The 25,956-nt window shown below is 39.0% G+C and overlaps 1 protein-coding gene across 5 annotated transcripts in view; it reads left to right on the top strand.

Annotated features, from left to right (window-relative positions):
- FRY (FRY microtubule binding protein) overlaps window positions 1-25,956 on the top strand; it is a 241,890-nt gene that overhangs the window by 104,246 nt on the left and 111,688 nt on the right. For all 5 annotated transcript variants that reach the window (XM_021378243.1, XM_021378227.1, XM_021378219.1 and 2 more), the window contains 2 exons: window positions 3,201-3,400; window positions 18,929-18,982. In XM_021378243.1, the coding sequence (XP_021233918.1) occupies window positions 3,281-3,400; window positions 18,929-18,982 (174 nt within the window). In that variant the 5' untranslated portion in view covers window positions 3,201-3,280. The remainder of the gene's footprint in view (window positions 1-3,200; window positions 3,401-18,928; window positions 18,983-25,956) is intronic.

The raw sequence follows: 25,956 nt of genomic DNA, 5'->3' as shown, positions 1-25,956 counted from the left end.
ATTTTGCAATATTCCAACATTTTCTGTCACATTGAAGCTGTTATTCAGCTCCACACACAATTCCATGGTCGTAGTCTACTGATTTGTGCAGATCAGATGATCGAGCCACTCTTCATCTCACTGCATGACATTTGTGCATGGCCGTCTGGAATGTGGCTTGTCTTTCATGTCATTGTCACCACCACTGAAACACGCCACCCACCACCTCACTGTTTGGTCTCCATAAACTTTCCACAAAGGTTTGATGAACATCAGTGACCACAATTTTTTCCACATGAGGGGATTTGATGACACAGTTTTGCTTCAGTTGCTTGTAAGCTCCTTTGAAGTACTGGAACGCCTCAGTGAGGTCTCCTCAGAGCTAAACAAGCCCAGCTCCCTCAGCCTTTCTTCACAGGAGAGCTGCTCCAGCCCTCTGATCATCTTCATGCCCTCCTCTGGATCTCCCAACAGCTCCAAATCCCTCCTGTGGTGGGGGACCCAGGCCTGGTGTCATTACTCCAGCTGGGGCCTCACAAGGGCGGCGCAGAGGGGGGCAGTCACCTCCCTCTCCCTGCTGGCCTCTCCTCTTTTAATGCAGCCCAGAACACAGTTGGCCTTCTGGGCTGCAAGCGCACACTGCTGGCTCATGTCCAGCTTTTGTCCCTCAGGACCACCAGGTCCTTCTCTGCAGGGCTGCTCTCAATGAGTTCTTCTCCCAGCCTGTACTCGTATCTGGGATTGCCTCAACCCAAGTGCAAAATCTTGCACTTGGCCTTGTTAAACTTCATTAGCTTCTCTTGTGCCTACTTTTCACAAATAACTGCAAGTAATTGATTTCTCAGTTAGATATCTGGAAGAAAATAGATTGAGGTCAGCCTGTGTCATAAAGCTAATATCACAGTTGTTAATAGGCTTCTTATTAAGAATTAAATCTCAGTGTCTCCAAAATTCTGACAAAGTAGCCTAATGATTGAAGGCAAGGATTGCAGCTCTAAGGAAGTGTAATTAGTATTTCTTAGACTTAATTTCATTAGGATGTGAGGCATAAATGACCACACACACCCTTTTTCCTTCCTTCCATTCCTCCTTCAAGTCCCTTCTTTTCAGCTTAGTAGCCAATTTAAACTGTATCTGTCTGAGGAATAGGAGTGAAATTTGTGTTTGCTAGGGCTCCTACAGACCCTTTTGAGAGGAAGCCTCAGGTGGCAGAAGACAAGTGCGTGGCCTTGAGGGGCTTAGTTTGGCAGGATGAGAGGCCTGATGGTCTGCCTGGTCCTGTGCCCAGAGCTGAGGGGAGCCTGGGGGAATACGGGCTGATGGGCTGTGGGAGGACAGGGCTTCTGCTGTACACAGGGCCATAATGCAGGAAAAGGGTGGTTTCACTGCTCACTGCAGAACATTCTTCCTAACTGAGTATTTGGCAGTCAAACCATTTGAATGGACGGCTGTGATCTGATCAAAATGATGTGTTTGATCCATATGATGTGTATTAGTGATTGTAAAAAGCAGTCTGTCTTGTTTCTAAAGCTGTTTGAGGAGAAACTGCCATCAGCCAGCAGATTTGATAATCCATATAAGTTTACGTCTGATCCTTTGCATCCCACTGTTCTTATACCTCAACTTCAGGAGAGCCTAGGTGATGACAGTGTGTACTTTTTTCCTAGTGGCCTTTTTCTTTCATTAGTTTGAAGTAAATTATTGTTCAGAGTAATGTGTATATTATAAATAGTTTTGTATCATCTGAGTGTACAACTGTTCTATATGGTTTGGTTTACGCAGTCAGTGCTAACAAAATTCAGTGATTATGGTTTTGCCCTCAAAAATCAAGTGAAACATTGCAGGTACCAAAGCCATCTGAGTGAAAGAAGTGATGTTGCTGTGCTAGATAGTGATGGCATACCTTATCCATTAGGAGAGTTATTTTTGAAGTACAGTACATATGTTATGCTTGCAGAATAGTAACTAGATGAACAAAAGCATCTGTGTCTTGCATTATAATTATATCATAGACTCCTAAACTATGATTTTCTAAAGGAAGATATCTTCTCTTTTACTTTTCTTTTTCAGCGCATTAATTTAGGGTCTGATTCTACCATATTTTGAATACTATTAAATGATAATTTAATCATTGTGATTTTTTTTTTGCTTTTTTTTTTTTGCAATTAAGTGTTTAAGTATTTAGGAAAGATCTAAAATCTCATTTATTCTTAAAGCAATTTCATCTAGTTAATAGGTGACAGTTTTAGCAGTGGTTGCAGTTTCATTCCTCAGAAGGCAATGCTGAAAGCATTAGATGCGCAGCATCTATCCTTTAAGTGCATTCTTCTTTCTTTGTAACTTGGACTCAACTTACCATGTAACACTCTGGAACACAGTGCAATTAGTAAATACTGTATTTACCAATAGCAACAAATATTCATAATGTTTGTTTGCATTGCATTAAAGTACCTTTGTCTCAACCACCACCAGTTCTCACAGGTGCTACAACACCTGTAGAGCTACACATGGTGTATAATATCATGATACTGATAATGAGGAATTCAACAGTGTGCAGTACCATTTCATTTGGAAGAGATCTCTGGAGGTTGTGTAATCCAACCACTGCTCACCAACTGCAGAATGTTTCTCAGGCCATATTCAGTCAAGTTTTGAGTGTCTCCAAGACTGGAGTTTCCACAGTATCTTCTGACAACACTCTATGAGTGTTTGACTACTCTCACAGTAGACTTCTTCCATATATCTAATTGGAATTTCCCATATTCCAGCATGTGTCTATTGCCTGTATAAATGAGAGAAAAATCAGGCCCTTTACAACTCACTGTAACCAATAGATCATATTCCTGACATTTGTAAGGCTAGCTGTGTTTGAACAGCATTAAAGAATAAGTTTGTTATTTGACAGTGGAGTTACAGACCAGGCCTAGTTGGTAAAGGGTAAGAAATGCGGATGTTGTTCAAAGAATTACATGTCAGCAAGTGTGAAAAGAAGAGGACTGAGTGTGTACTACATTGTATTAGATAAGACTTTGTCTTTTATTTCTTCTAGATTATGTAAGTTTTACCTGTAACTTTGAGATGGAAATTTTGTTTATATATTGCATATTTATTTTATTATCAACTAGCCTCCAGTTGTGCTTTGACGGTATAGTGGGACACTGGGATGCTTTGGAAAAGACATTTAGTTACACAAAAGTAAATGCATCTCTTTTACCTTTCAGCTTCTCCAGTTGGCAACGGATATATCAAGCCACCCGTCCCACCTGTTTCTGGTACTCAGAGAGAAAAAGGACCTCCAGCCATGTTGCCTATTAATGTTGACCCAGACAGTAAGCCAGGCGAATATGTTCTGAAGAGCTTGTTTGTTAACTTTACTACTCAGGCTGAACGCAAGATTCGCATCATCATGGCAGAACCTCTTGTAAGTAAAAGGAAATTCTAAGTGTATATGGACTTTGATTTGAACTGATAGCATTTCCCAAACTGTAAAATGCACCACTACTATGGTGATCAGGAAGACAGAGGTGTGCAAGATATGCCAAAGTGGTGATGTGAAAAAGAATGAATATTTTATTTTTGTTTGCCACATGGCAATGTGCTAATGTGATTGTGAAGCGGAAGGGGTGTCGGGCAGCATAGGTTTCACAGCTGGGAGAGAGGTCATTTGAGTCAAAATAGATTAGAAAGTACTGAAATACGATTAAAAATATGCGTAAGAACATTACTGGTTTTCAGGTAAGACATGAAAATGAATAGCATTGCTGGTTCCTAATTTACTTCTGACAGTAGCAGGTTTCATAATCTAACAATGTGCTATAGCACCAATTTTACAGATTCGAAAAAGAATACAGCATTTGAAAAAGGAGCTACATTACAATGTCTTACACAGGGAGAGAACTGTCATTATTGGTATTTTAGGCAAATTTAATATATAAATACCTTTGTTGCATCCTGTTTTGTATTACTGAACTTACATGAGGCTGCTCTTTTAACTTGAGACTACATTTTATTTACCTTCCTGCTATTTTGAATATGACATATAACATTTTTATTATGAAGTGCAGCATAGAATACCTAGATAAATTCCCCACTTTCACGTCTGGATATTCTGAATAGTAAAATTAAGATTGTCTTAATTCTCTTAACATCTCTTTAGCTTTATGTCTTGATCTTGATCCAGAAGCATTTGGTCCTTTTTAAAGCTTTTTAAAGCTTTTTTAAAGCCTCTGAAACATCAGGTAGATGCAAGATGAGAGAAACACATAATTTGGAAATCACAGAAATACTAACCGAAATGAATATTTTGGCAAAGGTCCAGTTTTTCATCTTCTATGACTTCCTTCCAAATCACAAAATGTGGAATATAGAAACAGACACGGTCCGGGCCCTATAGGGGATATAGTGCCGGCAATTATTTAATACCACAGAATCATAGAATGGCTTGGGTTGGAGGGGACCTCAAGGATCATCAAGTTCCAACCCCCCTGCCACAGGCAGGATCACCAACCTCCACATCTAATACTAGACCAGGCTGCCTAGGGCCCTATCCAGCCTGGCCTTGAACATCTCCAGGGACGGGGCAATCCACAACCTCTCTGGGCAACTTGTTCCAGCACCTCACCGCTCTCATAGCAAAGAACTTCCCTCTGATATCCAACCTAAATCTTCCCTCCTTCAACTTAAAACCATTTCCCCTTGTCCTGCCATTATCTAACCTTGTAAAGAGCTGACTCCCCTCCTGTTTGTAGGCTCCCTTTAGGTACTGGAAGGGTTGCAATGAGGTCATCCCACAGCCTTCTCTTCTCCAGGCTGAACAAGCCCAGCTCCCTCAGCCTGACTTCGTAGAGGGGGTGCTCCAGCCCTCTGATCATCTTTGTGGCCCTCCCCTGGACCCTCTCCAACAGCTCCCTGTCTTTCTTGTACTGGGGGCCCCAGACCTGGACGCAATACTCCAGGTGGGGCCTCACAAGGGCAGAGTAGAGAGGGACAGTCACCTCCCACTCCCTGCTGGCCACTCTCTTCCAATGGAGCCCAGGATACCATTTGCTTTCCAAGCTGCAAGAGCACACTGCTGGCTCATATTAAGTTTTTCATCCACTGGGACCCCCAGGTCATTCTCTGCAGGACTACTCTTAAGGGCTCCTCCCTCTGTATATGTGCCTGGGATTCCTCTGGCCCAAGTGCAAAACCATGCACTTTGCTGTGTTGAACCTCATTAGATTCACCTGGGCCCACCTTTCGAGTCTGTTGAGGTCCCTCTGGATGGCATCCCTTCCTTCCATTGTGTCACCCTCACCACTCAGCTTGTCGTCTAAGTCGTCACTCAGTTGTCAGCAAACTTGCTGAGGGTGCACTCAATCCCATCCTTGATGTCACTGATAAAGATGTTAAAGAGCACCGGTCCCAAGACAGACCCCAGGGGGACACTGCTTGTTACCGGCGTCCACCTGGACGTAGAACCATTGATCACCACCCTTTGTTTGCGGTGGTGAGACATCCACTCTTCATGTGACACACAATGAACATCTTTAAAATTTTAAGACAGAATGTATTGTAAAATAACTTGACAAAATCTGAGAAACAACAAAACCATGGCTGAGAACATTGTTTCCTTGGGGTACCTCTGTTCCTCACAAACACACTTACCTCTACATTTGCATGTAATATTTCAGACACAAATAGGAACCAATGACCCTGAATTATTCCCATTTCATACTGTGTTAAAATGATTTAGATTTGCTGTGTGTTGATACATTATTTTTGTATCTTTGTGAAACTGTGAAAATCTGAATATTGATCTTACTCCAGAGACTGCTCAGTGAAATTTTATTTGGCAAATTCAACATAGACTGTGAAAATATAACAATGGACTAGAATTTCACCTTCTTATCAACAGTTTCAGTACAGATTTCTTACAGGGGTCTAACGGTGAGACATGAAAAATAATTCAATGACATATTCACATCTAATTAATGCTAATAAGACTTATAAGCCATGGCATGCTGCTGTTTGAGGGTGAGCATGACAAATGTGCAAGCATGTTTTTGTAGACATTCTGTCAAAATGTAATAAAAGAAGTGGCAGAGGAAATGTCAAAAATTATTCTGGAGCAGTGGCTAAGACGTTAACTCCACCCTTTTTGTAGGGTAGCTGTTGGATGTCTTGCTTTGTTCCCACATTTCTGCTCCACTGACTAAATTGTGAGCAGGAGGTTCCAGGGATCTGCAAGACCAAGATTATAAATTGGTGATGTATAGCCACCTTTAGCCTTTTTCATAATAGGTAGTCAAATGGTGAACTCTTTGAAGATTCTATTCTAATTAAACTCCAGTGTACTTCAAAGAAAATCAAACTTGCAAAGTACTCCACCACTGAGATATTTCTAGCCTGAATTCTCTAAGCCATTACAAGATATGACAGGTTAATTTTATAATGAGTGATGAATACTTAAGAAATCTTTTAGAGAAGCTAGAATGATCAGTATATATAATTACTTTTTGATCCCTTTTATCATGAAGTCTATCGCAGATTCAAGCTCAGAAATTACCGTAGGATTAAATTAAAGACTTACTGATATATTTTTTTGCATAAATATTCTTTCCGTATTTAGGTTTTGCCTAATCATCTTTTCTGATTATCCTTATTATTATTTTTCTGAATTTTTCTTTCTCAGTTTCTCTGGCCCAGTTGATAGATTAATCTCTCCCTTTTGTGAGATACACAGAGCCCTGCTGTAAATTACAGTATTCTGACAACTATGATGGAAAATCGGATTTGTTTGCTGCCATGAGTAGCAGGTGCTAGCAAGGCACAAAACTTGTTTGCTATTTTCTAGGGCAGCAGTGAAGGGCACTCCACCCAGTCCCTTCTGCAGCCCCACGAAATCTCACCTGGGACAGCAAGATTGCACCAGCAAGGAAGAAAAGCACAGAGCAATGTCACCTACTCCTCTTGCTACCTTGCTGTTGACAAACTGTGATTTGACATTTTGGTTACTGGGCCCAGCAGTGATCATCATAAAAAATGTACCCCCCAAGCTGATATGTTTGGAAGGCATGAATCTAATGCAGACTATCCACTGTTAAGACTTCAGCAAGTTAGAGTAGAAACCTTTTGTTATCAGATATGATTTTTTTTTCTTCATTAGAAGCATATTTTATTTGAAATTTCAGCTCAAATCTTTCACCTTTTTAGGGTCTCTGAAATAAAAGAAAAATTTCAGTGATTGCATTAAGTTCACAACCATGTTGCTCACTTTTAATGATTAAACTACTATATCCAGATTGTCATGTAGTATTACTCAAGGTAAAGGCATTAGACAGCAGAATTAATTTAAAGGGATTTTCCAATTTAAAAAATTAAATTCAGAGAAATGAAATGTAAATCATTTCTTCTTGATAACCTTCAGTAGTTCCTTGATACTTTGCTGTAAATAATTATTCCCCTTTATAATGAATACTAAGCATTTTTCCTGTAGGTCATTTTTCAAAGCTGATTGTATTCACGTTTACATTTTTATCAGTTTAAACTGTGAATCTTCTTTGCATTGCTTCACTTACAAACACAATTTGGTATTTTATTACCATTGATTTTTTTTCAAGCAGAAGTGACCTTATAATGAAACGAGGCAGAGGAAGCCAAGGAAATATTTTTGCCAGTTCAAATGATAAAATGTGTTTACAGATAATGTTGCTGTTAGGAGGAAAAAAAAGCAAAAAACAGAGAAAATTGTTTCCTTTTTAGGAGTGTTGATTATCACTTAGAGTAATAATTCATCCTGTGCATACTGATCAGGCTAATCTTTAAATGCGGCTTTCAGCAGTACTTACACACAGCTGTAGGCATTGATAAAACATAGTGAGCTACATGCATTGACAGTGGTTAATGGTTAATTTAGCTGTTGGTAAACTTTCATTACGCATTTCTCCTGCAAGCATCTTCTTTCAGTGAGCCTGCCTAAATTCAGGAACTGATTGCCTGAATACTGAACTCAGCAACAGAATTTACTCATTACAGGATCAAGGCTATCAGCGTATCCATGTACTCTGCCAGTAACTTTCTCCTTTCATTAGGAAGGTTTATCTGGCCTTTGGAAATACACTGAAAGCAGGCGTGTCGTTGATACTACTATGTTTATTACTTCTGTTTCAGTAGGAGATCAAAGATATTAAAATATAGAACTGTTTCAAAACAGAGCTTCTGATAACAGCCAAGCAGGTGGTTAGGAAGCCTATGGAAGAGTAAGAATGCTGCAGATTATTTTGCAAAGCTATAAAAAGTTGGTCAGCTTTTTGCAAAGACTGACCAACCAACATGTATAATGCCATTGCTCTCTGATTTGCTCTAGTCTAGGCTTAACTTTCTCTTGGCATTGCGGAAGAAATATGCTACGAACAGGCTTAAAATAAAATGGAGGAAGTTGTTAAGGTTTTTGAGGATTAGCCTGTGATAACTAGTAAGATTTATGTAGATAATTGCTCGATAATAATATCAAGAATTTTATCATACAGCAAAATTTTCTCTTTCACATGGACTAAAGTTCCACCTGAATCACATGAGGAATGACTCATTTATATGACTCATCTATAATGAGACAAATGAGCATCACACATTTTCTACATTTGAAGTCCTCTTGTATAGTTTGGCAAGTGCAGAAGTTTGGGATCTTATTTATTCACAGTGTGCAGACAGGAGTTGCTATCTGGAACAAGTAATTTTGTTCAAAAGAGGCAAGGCAAAATGCCTCCACCTATTGACTCAATATGTATGTGCCCAGAAAAACTGAAAAGACGGCAACTTTATTTGAATAACCATATGCAGGTATATATTGAAAACACTATTCTTTTTGCACATGCAAAAAGTGTCCTCCTCAGAACCTTCAATGAATGCTACATACATGCCTGATTCCCAGTCATCAGTCCCTATCCACTTCTGTGTCACTCTCTGTCACTCAGGGATTCTGTCACTCATAATTAATAGAAGTATTTTATTATTAACCAGGATTCTTTAAAATACATATGAGCAGTCCCTCATAACCATAATAAGTTCGTAATATCATAATTCAGGATCTAACATATCATAGCTCTGTATTTCTCCTGTATTCCTGTATATCCTGTATATATATTATTTAGAATGTAAATTGTCTTAATAAATATTAATGGATTAGTTCTTTTAAATGCAGTTGTTACAAATAATGCATTAAAAATAAGACTTGAGTATAATTGACTAGTCTTTGGGTAATTTTCTCTGAAGTACTTGAGATGCTTCTTTAGACGTTTTGCCGTATTTTATTGTCATGTGCTGTTCTCTCTCCTGTTCATAATAAAGTCAAAGCATCTGCACACCATCTTACTTTAACAACTCAGTATGTGTCAGTATCTGGAACCTTACAGATCTCTTACAGTGGATGCATTAAGTGGCTTGTTGAATGGGGCAGATCTGTCTGTCAGTCACCATCCTCAGGAGGATGCCCCATCTTCTATCGCTTCCAGCAACTCTGAGCTCAGCAGGGTTTCTTTTTTTCTGGTCATTGGCTGTGTCACAGGTCAATTTTTTAGACTAACAGTTCATCTCAGTATTTTATTCAATTCCCAGCTGTATCTAAGGACTAAGCGTGATTCCTCTGAGGGTGGTTCCACTGATTCTGTTTCTCTGTAGTTGTACTTTCCAGCAACCTCTCTGTTTCAGCAAAATTATAGTCTCGTCATCACTCTCCCCTTCTTCATTGATCACCTTTTCTTGAATCTTCACTGGCTTTCCAGGTACTTTTCCAGTACAGTCCTCCAAAACTCTCCTTTACGCTCCCAGACTCTGCCAGTGCTCGTGAAGTGCATGCTGAGCCAGGTCACCTTGTCCTCTCCTTCAACAGAGTGAGGGGCAGCTAAGCCTGGGAGATACTGTCCATGAAATCAGGAAATTCTTTACCTGGAAGATGTAAAGGCAGAAAAGTATAGAAGAACCAAGCTTTTATACTGAAGATGGAGAGCACCTATGGCAAAGACAACTCCAATACTATAAAGAGCCTTGTCTTAGCCTTCCAGCTATCACTTCAGGAAAAGTATGCCCCTCCAGTTATCTTGATAAGTGTCTCTGGCTGAGACCTGTAGCAGATGCCAGGCAGTGTCAACAGGAGCTTTCTCAGTGATCTCAGAGTTTCTGCAGCTGGGCACATGGGCAGCATAATATTAGAGGTCTCAGATCTCATTCTGACGGCAGAACTTTCCAGGATGCTCACTGTCCTTGGGCCTCACTTGTACATGGATAAAGTTGGAGGATAGTCAGTGGAGCATGTGATCACTAAGAGGATTTAATGTCAAAAGACAGAGACTGAATCCAAGGTCACTGAAGCTGTCATGCTGTATAATGTGTTGGCTGATGCTTACAAATACAGTGGAGAGCCTGCCACATGCCCCTAATCACATTTTTTTATATAATTTAAGGATCTTGGTTATTACAAGTAACCAGAAAGAGGAAGTTGTATTACAGTCATCTCAGGCCTGCCTTATCTCTGGTCTGTTGCTCCTTGTCTTTTCACTGAAGACCCTGGTAAAAAGTCTTTCTTGTAAGCCTGAAGGTGAGGACAGCACGTTTATTATAACTTGGAGGCTGTGATGAGTTCAACAGGGAAGATGCACATTGTGTGCAGAAAAAAAAAAGCTTCCTGTATTTGTCTGCAGTGTCCTTCAGCACAGCAGAAATAACTTTGCTCATTGTAAATCAGTTGGCATAGGACTATTTGCACATAGGATTGAAGTGTCAGTTAACTTCTCTGTTTAGGGAACAGAGATGTACAAATGACCAGGTACAAGGTCAGGGAAGAGCGTCCTCTCACCCTCTTCACTAGCTCTCAGAAGTAATGCCAAAGATAGAAAGCAGGGAACAGTACTGCTCGAGTTATGTGCTTTTGATCACAGTGTCTTATCTCCCGGATCTATTTAATTTACCTCTGATCTTTCGGTGTTTCTATTTGATAGATGTCTGCTGACCCAAAACCAACTTTCTTTTCATAAAAGTGATTATTATATGCACTCTCCTGTTTTATTTAATTTTTTTAAATACATGTATTGGCTGATGACAAGTGCCTAGCTGCCTTGGTAAACAACTGTAAAAGGACTCTGAATAGCAATTTCCTGCAAAAGTCTTCGATCTAGAACTCCAGATCTCTGAAGTATGTTGTTCTTAGCGTGCTAAAAATAAGTTACATACAAATTCCTGTACCAAGTGTTATTTTCAGAACATCATGTTTATTCCAGTCCCACAAACTTAGAGGCAAAAGATCTCAGGCTCTCATACAGCATCTCATGACACCAGTCTTGACTGAAGTCTTAAAAAGTATCACATTGTTTATTAGTGTATGATTCCATAAAGCCTTCTTCGTGGCTTCATGTATAGGACAAGGTGGATATAGCAAGGACTAACTTAAAAATGTTTAGAGTTTTCTTATGCACATTCAAATTTACAAACAGAAAAGGTGATAACTGTTTTAGGAATGTAAATCACTGTGATAGCTGGAGTAGTTAAAATCAGGGTAAAACAAGGAAAATTGTTATTGTATTAGCCCAGACTTCGCAACTTGCATGTGTTCAGATAGAAGATTTGAACATGGTCTTGATTTCACTCATTTACAAAGTATTCCCTTTAGCACAAAACTCTGAAAATAAACAACCAATAAAATTTCTTTTCTTGATTGTGCTAGAGCTTAGCAGAAATTTCAATAAAGTCATCCTTTGTGCTCTTTTAGATTGTCCACATTTTTAAAAAAGCATGTGTTAAAAATATTTCTTTCAGAATTGTTCCAGAGGTAGCCATCGGCTTATTTGGGGCTGAAGATACCTTTGTAAAAGGATATTTTTCTATTTTAACTGCAAGAAATCACCTTACTTAGCAACAGAAGAATATTAGATGAATGCTGGCAGCAGTAGGTTAGTTTGGGGTGATTGGATTTGGTTTTGTTTGTTTGTTTGTTTTTCAGTTAACCATATATCTGTAACAGCACTTAACCTTTATTTAAAATCGTGATTGTTTCTCATCAACTCTGAGTTGAGGGCATGTCTGGGAATTTTTTTACTGATCAGGTGAGAATGTCAGAGTTCTTGAGTTGTTTGCACAAGATAAGTGAAATGAAGAAAACTTTCATGTTTGATTTCTGTGGTTTTGTTTTCTTCCTCGTTGCATGTTATGTTGTGAAAGCTGTATTGCTAGTTTCTTTACTGCGCACCTAATAGCTTAGAAAAAAAAAATCTCTCATTCAGTGAGTTTGCTTCTTTTTCAGTTTGCTTGGAATTTGCTAGTAGTAATAGCAGAAATATTACTCTTGAAATTTGATACTTCTTTGGTTTGTTTTGCCATTTTTTCTGAAATACCGCTCAAAACCAACATTTTTGGTTGTCCACATTTTGGTGCTGTTGGTAGTTAAAGATGTCCATTGTAGGGAATGTGATAAACAGGCAGAAATTAGCCTGTAATACCTGATGTGATGACAGAAGCTATCGCCAAGTCACAACAGTAGTGGATGAAGTGGATGTCAAAGAGGCAAGATTCAGAGCCAGTGAGTGAAAGCCTGTGCTTGAAACTGAACTGAAATTTTCTTACACAGTTTTGTCTTCAGCAGTGCAGCTTTACTGGGCACAGTCTTTTCCATGAGAATGAAACAGAAGAGCTCTTAAAAAGAAAAGAGAAGTTGAGAAAGAATAGTCTGGTTTCCTGACCAATACTGAGTCTGTCTTCTAAACATGCACCTTTCATCATACTTGTGCAATATCTGTAATTAGCGTTTTTGACCTGACTTTGCTAAAACAACTTTGGGGAGATAGAGAATTTTTCTATACATACTTATTAGCTACTTGAAATGTGCTTTTTTTCCCCTGTGAAATACCAAGTACGCTTAGCATTGCTTTTGTATGTAATTTTCAAAAGTTACGTAAAGTTTAGGTGTGTTTTCTTTAGCATTTTCAATATCTATAATATTGTTTCATGCAGAGTTGTGGTGTTTTCTTGAAGAAACCAAGGGGATTATGTGCTTGATTGTGTTTAGAATTTCCTTTTAATTAATTTCAAAAGTTAATAAAGGAAGTACCCCATAATGTTTGTACTGCTATCTCTGTACCATGGTCACTGACACAGCCCCTTAAATAGGCATCTGATAGCTAATTGATGCTGAGCAGAGCAACAAGGGAAATCTAAGATTTGGTCGTCACCTGCTGAACAGAAAAATTGTATTTTTATGCATGATGACCTGCTGACACGCAAAAAACTGTTGTGAAAACATAGGATACTAATTGCCTGTTCGGTAAAAGCTCCAGGTGGGCAACATCTGTGAGATGATCAGAGTAAACAGATTTTAAGTCAGAAAGCTTGACACTCGTAATTACTTAGATATAAATTAACTAACCTTCTAGGGGTGGAGGGATTTCCAAATCGTAAAAAGGTAAATTAGAGATGAAAATTATTTCAAATAAAGTTTAGAATCATTTTCAGTACAACAGCTTATCTTATGGGAGCATAGATGAATTTTTGAAAGGTAAAACAGAGATAAATACCACATGAGCTTACTCACTGGAGGATAAGCTGGGAGTAGGATGAGCGAGGAGAAAAGCACCCAGCTGTGCGGAATCAGGGACCAGACAGTCAAAGCTCCCCTTTAGGGGCAACTGGCTGGTAGGCTGGCTCAGCCCAATGTTAAAGTGACGCCTGAAGGGTAGATGCTTCTCTGTAGAATAACGGTTCACGTGCCCAGGCTACAGAAGCAAATTGACATTGTGGCATTTCCTCCTAGATGATAAAGAGAATAGTTTACACACCACATGAGCACAGGATTGACAGCGATACATTTTCTTATGTTTGTACATACAAACAACCAATGACAAAATGATAAATACGATGTGTTTGATCCAGCTCCTAGCGGATCCTGTGAGGCACCAACCACCCTTCTTTCCTGCTGAAAAGAATTTAGGACAAGGATGTGCAGGTTCTGTCAGAGTTTATGTGGGCATTCATAGGCAGAAAAGAATTATGCTTGGGGTTTTTTTTGTATTTAAGATTGCACTTACGTGTATTTTATATATGTCTTTTAGCTATAGCAATTGGATGTGATCTACATTTTACAACAAGAACTCCATTCTTCTGCTGTTGCCTTTTGCTAACAGTTCTATCCAGTCACAGTACCCAGTCGAGTGTGTGCAACTGCATTTAGCATGCACTGTAATTGTATCAGAATAGCCTTGCATTCCTCATGCTCTTAATAAAAAAAATGGGTTTTATCGCAGTCAGTAATACAGTACCCGGTTATAGTTCAGTAGGAATAATGTGCCTAATGGTGAGGTTAGAAGTAACTTCAAGTGACGTTATCTATCATTATAACACAATGACATAGGAAAGCTTAATAGGCAGTACAACATCATTTTCTTTTCCTGTTTTCCCGGAACATTCAGTTCTGTGACAGGTGGTCTCAAAAAGCTATTCCTGTGTAAATTTACCCAATTATACTTGTGTAGCAACCCTGAAAAAGCGGTTAATGTATTAACCGTTAAAAGTAGCTGACTGTCCTTGCAGAAATGTTTTAGCCTGACTATGTGAATAGAGGATTTGAGTGATACATTACTTTTTAGATAAATAATAAATAACTTAGTTCATGTGTGCAAATGTGATAAAATATACATTTGCTATTGCATATTCAACATACTGTTTTTATTAGATTCTATTAGCATTCTAGCAATGCAACAGTGAAAGGAAACTAATTTTTAGGTGACTGTTTTGTAAGCATTGCTGATGAAAAAGTTTAGATTTTATTTACTGAAAAGTGATATTTTCAAATATTAAATGAAATATTGTCTTTCCTGATCTTTCCCACTTATTTCTGATGCGTATCCATATTGTGGGAGTTTACAGTCTGAAAAAATAGAGAGTGTACAATTGAAGGCAGCACATCAAACAAGAAATAAGGATGTTTAACTTAGTGATTAAAAGTGGGAAAGTTATTATTGAGATTCCATTCTTTTGTGATTTTTCAGATGTTTTTTATAGCCTAGAAAGCGATGTGCTTCTCAGATTAATCAAACCTTTCTTTATTCATATTTTGTGGTTGTAGGCTTTGGCTCCAAATTCAGGATACCTATTCATCTCAAATTTGGAAGACTTTTCTGTAGTATATATTACAGCTACAGAGACTCTAACAGAGTCAGCTCATCATATAAAAGGGCCTCTTTGCAATTTCTGAATTAGGTGAGCAATAAAATAAAGAAAAATAAAATAGTGCCTTGAGTCTGGAAAACATTTAAAAATTTTTTTAAATCTTTTAAATGAATGTATCTTCAGGATAAATAGAATGCTATGGAAACTTTTACTCATAGGCAATTTTATTTTATACGGCTTCTTAACGATATATTTGCTTGTTCTGAAGCTTTGGTGTATAATGAAAATGTCTACTGTGAGTATAAAAATACTTTACATAGTAGCTGCCATAGCAGTAATATCAAAAACATTGCATAAAATGAAGTGGTAGGATTTGCGAGAGTATTACAGCTAAGTGGTGTAGAATTGTAAAGTAGTTTACAGTAGACAAGAAGAAACGACTGACTGCATAAAGAAAAAATACTGTTTTCAAAGGACTCTCAGAGCACCCGCATGTATTCAAGGTAAGACAGAGCATGAAGTCTCTTACAGATAGCAAGAAATACACTTCCTGTATTCTGATTTTCTGTGCTAAGACAGTGCTAGATAACTGGAAGAATCAGAAACAGGGAAGAACTGGTGGATATGAGAGATGTGGTGTCGCTGGTTCCTTCAAGGGTGCAGTGAGCCGCTCTGGTGTGGCACCCTGCTCCCAGTACGGGGCTGCACTAGAGACCTGGCTTCATGCAGTCAGCATGGGGCTAGCTGTAGCTAGCTGCAGAGAGCAGCTAGAGGCAGAGAGGGCTGCAGCAGAAGCTGTCTGCCAAGAGAACCAAGAGAGGAGAAGAGGCAAGAAGGTGCAGGAGGGGATGAAGGGAAGAAGAAGCCTTAAAATGGAGATGTTGGGAAGTTAGAGCAGCAGAACCATTCCTGGCTTTGGTACGTGTCCCTGGCTCGTCTCCATCCCTGGGATGCCTTCTGCTTCTGCCAAGCCTGTTGCATAGCCTGTGAAGGTGAGTCATAGAATCAGAAAATCCGGAGTTGGAAGTGACCCACAAGGATCACCGAGTGCAATTCTCGTCTCCACACAGGACTACCCGAAATTCAAACCATATTTCTGAGCATTTTCCAAGCACTCCCTAAGCTCTGGCAGCTTGGGGCTGTGCCCACTGCCCTGGGCAGCCTGTTCCATACCCACCGCCCTCTAGTGCAGACCCTTTCCCTAACCCCCACCCTCCCCTTCCCTGACACAGCTCCATGCCGTTCCCTCGGGCCCTGTCACTGTCCCAGAGAGCAGAGCTCAGCGCTGCCCCTCTGCTCCCTGTGAGGAGCTGCAGCCGCCATGAGGCCTCCCCTCAGCCTGCTCTGCTCTGGGCTGAGCACACCAGGGGCCTCAGCCGCTCCTCACACACCGTGCCCTCTGGACCCTTCACATCTTTGTAGCCCTCCTTTGGACACTCTCTAAAAGCCTTATGTCCTTTTTGTACTTGGCACTCAACTGCACCCAGTGCTGGAGGTGAGGCCGCATAGCGCAGAGGGGACGATCCCTTCCATCAGCTGGCTAACAGTGCTGGGCTTGGGTCACCCCAGGGTGTGGTTGACACTTTCCACTGAATGTGCCACAATGTGGGAATCCCTGATTAGTGACCTGGAAGGAGGGCAGGAGTTACATTGCTTTTTTTGAAAGGAGGGATCTTCACAAACTCAGAGGCACAGTCCCTGAGGAGTGTTATCATCAGCATCTGAAGTATTTGTGAAGTGTGTGTGCTTCCAGAGACAGGCTGCAGGTAACTAGGACATTTTCAGGGTTGTAGTTCCAGACCTAGGTTTGCAGGGCAGGTTTCCTTTGTTTTAAGCGTGATCTTACAGGAAAGCATGTAATGAAAAATTCACACCTCATTTCTGCCTGAAACACTGAACACGTTTTTTCATGATTTTATAAACTGCTTTCCAAGCACAGTTTGCAGCATCAAGCATTGTAACACAAAGCTTCTGGATGCCAAAGTCCAGAAGCTATTGAGAAAGAACTTAAGAAACTTCACTACAGCAACACAAGACTTCTGTAACAGAATCAGAAATTTAGTAGTTATAAAAAAGAAGATTATATAGTTGTTTTTTTTTTTAATAAACTACACCAATTCTCATGGTGCAGGACCCATGAAAACTTAAGAACTTTTTTACTTTTAAATAAACTCAGCAATAATTCTGAATGATGATCTCTTTTCCATTTCAGTGAACAATGGACAAAAGAAATACTATCCACCGATGAGACAGAACTCAGTAGAGTAGCACTGAGTTACCAGTGGAGGGTGACGACTGTGGAGTGGTTTCATGTGTCTGTTACTGAGCTACAAGATTTGACTGTGTCTGTTCATTACCAATAAACTGTCATAGAGGTCTAATTAATAGGTTATGTGCCGCTAATGCAACCTGGAAAAGTAACTTTATACATGAGAGATAACAATGAAAAATACTGATGACTGTCCTGGATAAGTCAGTGACTCGGTAGAAAATACTTCAATTTTTCTATTTGATAGGTAGTCAGGGGATACTGCTGTCACTCCACAGCCAGCCTCCTTGCCAGCTGGCATTAAGTGTATCAGCATTAATTAATTTCAAAATCAGCAGATGACACTGGACAACATTTTCTGCAGAGAGCGATATTAAATAACAAAAATATTTTGCACCACTTCAAGTCTTTCCATTTTGCATCCGTTGCCTCTTGTCCTGGCACAGGGCACCACTGTCTCTTTGCACCCTCTCTTCAGTGATTTATGAATGTTAAGGAGCTCTCCTGAGCTTCCTCTGCTCTAGGCTGAACAGACTCAGCTCTCTCAGCCTCTCCTCATAGCAGAGATGTGCCAGTCCCCTAACCATCTTGGTTGCCTTCCACTGGACGCTTTCAATTCTGTTCATGTCTCTCACCCAGTACTCTAGGTCTGGCCTTACCAGTGAGGTGTAGAGAAGGATCACCTCTCTTGACCTGCTGGCCTGATGCAGCAAGAATACCATTAGTCAGCAGCAAGGGCACATTGCTCACACATGTTCAATTTGGTGTATACAAGGACTCCTGGGTCCTTTCCTGCAAAGCCTGATAACTTAACAAATGTTGAGTATGATATTTTACTTGCACATGCCTCAGTAATTGAGCCTGCTTAGCAAAAGAAGATGTAAAGGTAAATGGGAACTCCTGATCTTTGCCGTTCTCTTTGGCTTTCCCAGGTAGTTTGGGAGTGTGTACTGAAAATTTGCTTCCGTTTTGGCTTCTGCCACTAATTTACATCTGTGAGGAAAATTAAATTTACATCTGTCAGGAAATTTAGACCAATACTTATGGAGCAAAAAATTTTTTTTTCTTTTAACATAACACAGCTGTCTTCATTAAAAATGAACCATATGGTATCTGATGTAAAATCACCTTTCTTTCAATATGTGCTGTGATGCAGTAGATGTATGAACATCTTTGCACTGCCTGGTAGTAGTGTAACATGATGGTACATCCTATAGGTAAACACTGCTCCTTAGTTACATATTACAGAAAATGTTAGGTGATTTCTACTATTTTGAAATAATGTATGGCTGTCAGTATGAACACCAAGTAAATCAGATGTAGTAAATGGTTAAATCATTTCCTTTCTTTGAAGACACTAAAGACACACTATCAGTATTCGTTTATATGTGAGCCTGGGTCTTCTTTCACATGAAACAGTCTCTCCAGCATGAAAGGGATCAGGTGGGAAATTATGTGAGTAAAAATATAATAGAAAAATAATACTAGAACTGATAGAATGTATTATAATATTGATTTTAAGTAATATGTGTTTAATATATTTTTTTTTAGGAAAAGCCACTGACCAAATCTCTGCAACGAGGAGAAGACCCCCAGTTTGATCAAGTAAGACACTTGAAATGATATTATTTCTGTTTCTCAAGCTATAAAACAAATACTTGGAAAGCAATCTACCATCCTTATAATACTGTCACAGCACAATGCAAAATGAAATCTGCCAGTGTACTTTAGTAGAGTGAGTGCTTCGCCTAACCATTCTTGTTTTAAATTGGGACTATTTTCCATTATTTCAAAACTCAGTATTTTGCTGTAGAATTTATTGATTTTTGCAGCGTATTAATTGTGTTCTTTTCTGGCTGTTTCCTCTGATGGAGGATTTGAAGGAAACTTTGTATCTTTTTGACGTATCTGGTTTTTGAAAGAGGCTCATGGCCCCCAGTCGTTTAAAAAAAAAAAAATCTACGAAAAAATACTACATGAGTAACCTATTTTGAGATAAAGTTGTAAAAGAATTTAAGACCCGTGAAGATTGCCAAAACTCACTCTCAACAAAGAGGAAGGATAAACACAAGGTGTGTCATAAAAAACAAAGTTATTTGCTGCTCCACCATTCCTGTCTCAGCTCCCGCCGCTGAGGTTTGTGCTTTGGCCATTGCTGCTCACACCACTGTGCTGGTGGTGGTGCCAGAAATACAGAACAGAAGGAAACAGGAGAAGCAGCAGTGACTGCATCACCTGAAACCAGTTGTGGCTAATGCCATAAGCTGCAGGTACCACGCTGAGGCGCTTCATTTTGGGTGAGGAGATAGGTACGGGTAGTACTTCAGAACCCCAAATGAATGAAACCACTTTTATTGTCTTTTCTGGTACGTTAGATATATTGTGCCAGAAGAAGAGAGGCCTTGTGCGATCCTGCTGCCGTTCAGAAAGGCTCACTTCATAATTTTAGTTTGACAAAATAACACTTTCTGCGGTGTACTGTAGCTGCTTTTTGGGGAGGGGAAGGCTGTCTAGAGGGCTGTCCAGGCAGGCAAAGGGCAGGACTGCTGTTCTACTATCCAGAGCATCCTGCCTGCTTCTGCTGGCCACAGCCTCTGGGGAAGCCAGCCACAGTAGGCTAAAGGAAGCTGCTTTGTGAGTATCCTAACTGCTAATGATTTTTTTTTGTGGTATTTTGACCTTAATAATTTCATATTTTTGCTTTTTTTTCCCTTCCTGTGGGAAGAGTTTCAGATATAAATGGGAAAGAAAAACAAATTAAGCCACCCATATGCAAAACTTGTGATACTGTTCTGCAGTGTGTTAAGCAAACACATAATGGGTGGCCTTGATTTGATTAAATATTCATGGTTAGGCAAACTGTGGCCCTTTACAAGGAAGAATTGGAAGACTTAACACTTCTCCTGGTTTCTGGCAAATCGAAAATTAAACAATTAATTCAAGATCAATTACTGAGGATAGTGAATGCTTCCCTAGAGTGAAGCAATTTTGCATTTCCAACTATGGCATTTTACTTTCCATCCTGGGGCGGAGGGGAACCAACAAACGCAGACTGAAAAACAAAAGCACGTTTTGTAACATACATTTGCGTATATTTCTAACCACATATCTGGAGTTCTACCTATTTATGTCTAGAGAGTTGGAAGAAAAATTGTAGACCTGAGATTGCCTTAGACTTCCTGTTAGAAAACCATGGTTTCATTCCATGGTTTCATTTCCATGAATTTTTCCAAACAAACTATCCAAACTGACATTTCCAGGCTTTATGTCAGCCTGAGTTGTTGGCAGTGTTTCACATCGAAGGTTTTATTTTGTTTTGTTCTTAAACAGCACAATCATTTTTTGTTGTAATGCTCCTGGGATTGACTTGTACCCGTTGTAACCCACTGGGTTAACTGTAGTCAGATATTCATTCTAAATTTTGCTTGTTGCAAATTTGAGAGCATTCAGCTAGAGTAGTGATAGTAAGATAGAGCAAAAAGTCTTTTTCTAGTTGTCATATTTCACTCACTTTATTTGGTCAATGCACCTCAGTATTATAAAGCTGTTTTACAAGTGGCAACATGTCAGCATTATAAAATTGTCATGAAAATGCAGGTATTTTTGCTGATATTCAAAATTAAGTTCTCATCTAGCCAGGAAACCTTGAAGATCGTGAAAATATATGATACTAAAACCCAAGAAAGAGGTCTTGTGCTTTTAGCTCTATTTGAGTTTTATTTTATAAATTAACTCAAATATGTAGAGTATGTGGGATGAAGGAAGATGAGTTTGATAACCCCTTGCTTCTGCCATCCAAGTAAATGTGGAAAATTTTGGTATTTATTCAGAAACTCTTAACGTTGTCTGGCAAAAACAGGAAAGGCAATAGATGACATTCCTGCCATTTCTAATTCAGAAATTGAGTAGTCCCCATGAACAAGTGTTACTCAGAGGTGTCTAATAACTTTTAAGTGGTATCTTACAGTTTTGGTTTTCAGTTTGAAGGCATCAAAAATGGCACAGTCAAAGGAACCTAATTTTCTCAGAACAGATTCTGAAGACTTCAAACAAATTGCCTGTATTCAAGTCAAGTGAAATTGATAGGTGAAACTGAAGTGAACAGATCACTAGGCACTAAAAATATCTGAACTGTATCTTAACTGTGAATTGAAAAGTAGCAAAAGTAAGGCATAGCCTGATTTTAAATTGTCTTTTTCAGGACAACTTCAGAGCTGGAAAAAAACAGCCTTAAAAATACCCTTTGCAAAAATTTACAATCAGCAGAATGGAGATTTAGCTGCCTACAGTAATTAGATTGAAGTTTAAGGCTGAAACTCATGAACCACTTGGAATGTGTCTGAAAGCATTGTTTACTTCCACTGAACAGCTTTATCTCTGACTGTCAGAAAAGGAGACTCTCTTCTGCCTGTTCTCAAACACGTTTTAGGAATTCTGTTTGTGGTTGTGATCATAGTTCCAGGGTCTGGGGACCTGGCAGTGCACATGCATAGCTGATGAGGTGATTCCAGACAATACTGTTTCTTTCCACATGGGTGTAGTATCAATGTCTCTTGGTAGGCAGACAGTATTGTCCTGTGGTTCTGTCTAGTTGTCAATTGCATCACCATCCTCTAACTCATAATAGTATCTTGAGCAATGTATGAAGTAATCTCACTTATCCTGACTTGCAGAACTTAGCCTCACAAACTGGATTCCTTACACTGACTGTATTTTCTTTGTTAGGTGTTCATGTGTGTAAAGAAAACATACACTGGAGAATATATGATTTCTATATATGGTATCTTTATTGCGTATTTGAAGTTATGTCCTCAAGGTTCTTCATGAGACAACTTTACTTGGCTACTGGCAAAGAGTTTTACTGTTCCAGCATTAGCACGTTCTGTCTCAACAATTACAGAAATGTTATTAAACATAGTACTACTGAACTATGACTTAAACTTCCTCTTACAGGAAACCACGAAGTTGCAGTACATGAAAAGATCAAAAGGTAGGGCAAAAAAAACATAATTATCCAAGAGGCTCATCCTCACCCAAGGAGACATTTTTATTACTCTTCTCTCAGCCCACACTAAAGTATCTTCTGTTCTTAGCATAGAACAGAAATGTTCTGTGAACTGACAATACTGAAACCAGAAGAAGGGCACCGTGTATTCTTGGACCAACCTGCAGACATTTTTCCATATAAAAATACAGCATGAATATAATGTGTTGGCCATACTCATGAAGTGAAAATTTAACAGCAAGACTTAGCTTTCATGTGAAACTGTCCATATGAGGTCTCTTTTGTGAGAGTTTCAGCATAATCTGCAGAAAGGTTTGTACTCATTTTAATTATGCTTCTCTTCTTAGAAGTGCCATAAATTAGAGAATACGGACTGGAAAACAGAAACAGGTCAAGCTAGGAAAGTAAAAATTTAGTAATTAAAAATGTGAGAATGTCAAAAATAAATAAGACACCAAACAATATGCTAATGACTGTGTCCGTTTTCCATAGCAACCTAAATGGGGTAGGTAATATCCCAATGATTATTCCCATACAAAATGATATTTGTTAGCTATAGTAAGTGAGTAATCATACCCGCATTGCTGTAGTAGCATTGCAGTTGTCCCCCTTTGTGTTTTCCCTTTCACTGTGTCTTATGTGTGGTCCTTCTCCTGCAGAAGGGCGTGTGATGAGAGGAAATAAAAGAAATAATGCTAATGGGGACATAGGACAAAACTTAGCTCCTGCTCAAAGGCTTATGTTGAAACAGTGTGCAAAGAACTACATCTGAAGGCAAAATGGAAGGTACCACTTTCAGAACTGAACTTGCTGCACACTAGAAATAAATGGGCTTCCATGTAAATTGTTACCCTGAAGTAAAATTAGCTGTAAGCCTTGCTAATGTTTGAGCAAGGTAGATAAATCAGCTGTCTACAGTATTATGATTAAAAAAATCCGACTTTGTTACTCACACAAGTGAAAACCAGTGATTCCAACGTACTGCTTACCAGTTTTAACAATTCCCAGAGACATTTACTTCGGAGTGCCCCCAGAAATATTTAGAACAGAAATATGAATGAAATAAGATCTGCACAAACTCACCTGTGCTATTTACATGAGATGTTATATTTTATAGATGTTTACATTAGAGAGTTGGTTTATTTAGAAATCTTAACGTTTGCTGAAAAAAAACGGTCTGTCTCCAAGGATCCAATAGGAATTCCATCACGTACCTACTTTAATAATAGCTTAGTGTAGTTCATCTCTCTACCCTCACCTCCAAGACCAGATTATTTGAAATAGAAATTTAATTAACTTTTTCCCCTTAATTTACTGTATTGAATATGAAATCCTAATCTTACTGGTGACCATTATTACTTCACAGTTGATTTCAAGGAACATGAACTTCATTGCAGCTTTTATTTTCCTTGAATCTGTATTGTTTATAGTTACGGTGTTTTGTTATAGACATGCATTGGATGGAAAAAATGTTGAAGGAAGGGAAAACATTACTGCATGGCTATGGGTATCCTAAATATAGCTAAGAAAACATTTATCAAATTCTCCTTCTTTCGGTAACATTGATAGAAAAACGTGTAACCTCTCTTGTAGCGTCCATTATTTTGAGTATACACAATGATTTGAAGACAGAATAGGGAGACACTGTGAATAATAGTTCAGAAAAAAATAAATCGACACTCTGCAAAAATGAAGTACTGGATTTCTGCCTTATTAAAATGGCAGTCAAAAGCACTCTTGACATACATAATGATAAATATGGTGCGTGAGGAAAGGATAGTCGGGAGATCAACGATGCTATTGAAAGGAGAGTTCAGGTTTGAATCCATTTGCTGTTCAAGCATATAGAAATTCATATGTGAAATATTAAAATTATCTGTTGTTAGTGGAAACATGTCTTGGGTTCCTATTTTGACAGTATAGCAAGACTTCTATGAAAGTATGTAGGTTGTAGCAAACTATCTGGACAGAATTTCTTTCCATTTATTTTCACATATTAATCCAAAATAAATATTAAGCATTTACATAAAGTATGTTTGGTGCTCTGTGAACACAAGTTTTGAACAGCTCCACACTTGTGCAGATTTCTTATCCTTAAGTTATACAGTAGGTGGTTCATTTATGATGGAAGAACATGATCATTTGTACAACAAAGACATACTTGTACATCTGTGCACTCCCTTTCAGGAGCAACACAGTGCTAGAATTCATCTCCCTCCTGGACTTACTTCCAGTAAATGAAAGGGTTGAGTAACCAACGTGCTGGCTAGACTTCCCTCCCTTCCTGTTCCCTGAGAGCCAGGTTTTTGCCCAATCCACCCTTCCTTCCTGTCTTAAAAGTGCAATGACAGAAAGATTTTTTAAAAAGTTATATTGACCTTTTATCCCTGCTAAAGGCACGCACTGTAAATTCAGCGGAGAAGGTATGGCTTGGGGAGATTTAACAGGAGTCACTTTGACTTTTCATGGAGAGTGAAATTGTGTAATTGAAACTGAGGGAAGAGCATTGATACATGTGTTAGAGAGCCTGCAGGAACACCTGACTAAAACAATTTTCTACTTGCAGTTACATATTGCAATCTCTTAAAAGATATTTAGCTTTCAGGTATTTATTTTTTACTTACGAGCATTGCTGTGATCTTAAAAATAGATGCCTCTCTCAGAAAACCCTGTTGTTGTTTGTGGGTTTTACAGTTTTCTTCAGGAAACCGTTTCTCATTGCATCCCATAATGAACAGCTGCTGTTGTGGCAGCTTCAGAAAACCTTTTTGAAAACAATAGAGAAGCAATTGCAATGTCTGAGCAGCTGTGAATCGTTTGCTCTGGCCCTGATTCATGTCTTTTGAGATCTTATCTGAAGCCGTATGCTTGAAGGCTTTGGTATCCTTCAGCCTGGCCCGCTGTAATCATTCGTCCCGAAAGGCCTCCTGTCACTGCTGCAAGCAGGGCCTCCGTGCCATCTTCCACAGCACCTTGTTTTCTATTTCAGATGATAACATATATTGGATCGAGAGCTTTCCTAAAATAGAACTGTTACATAAACTTTCATTTTCAGCTTTCTAATGCTCTATATTTAACTTTAGATCTGAACACAATCAAAATAATCATACTTTATCCTCAAAACGTTTCCTAAACTTTAGACCACATCACTATGAGTTAGTTAAATTCTGAGCCTGAAAAACAGAAAAAGAGATCAGAGTTGTTTATCTAAGCTATCATCCTCAAAAAATTGTCATTTAAGGCATCATTGACATTGGGAATGGTGTGAACAGTGCTCAGATTCCTGGTTCTGATCTCATCTTAGTCTCAGACTTCACATGGGCTTGGTCTTACACAAGACATAAGACTGCTGCTTGTTGTTCCGCAGCACTGAGATGTGCTGTTTTACGTTCAAGCAAATGAGTAAACCTGGCGGAGCTGCTGACATAATCAGTGTTCCTGGCACAAAGTACATTCAGCTCCTGCACTCAGCACTTTGTAGGACCAGACCCTGCGTGATCCTGAGTTGCTCACAAATCTCCAGATCTGGATTTCATTCATATTTTAGTTGTTTTCTCTTTTTTTGAAATTTACT

This window comes from Numida meleagris, chromosome 1 (assembly GCF_002078875.1).
Source record: "Numida meleagris isolate 19003 breed g44 Domestic line chromosome 1, NumMel1.0, whole genome shotgun sequence".
Taxonomy (NCBI): Eukaryota; Metazoa; Chordata; class Aves; order Galliformes; family Numididae; genus Numida; species Numida meleagris.
The sequence above is the reverse complement of the archived record's forward strand: the minus strand, read 5'-3'. Positions and strand labels throughout refer to the sequence as shown.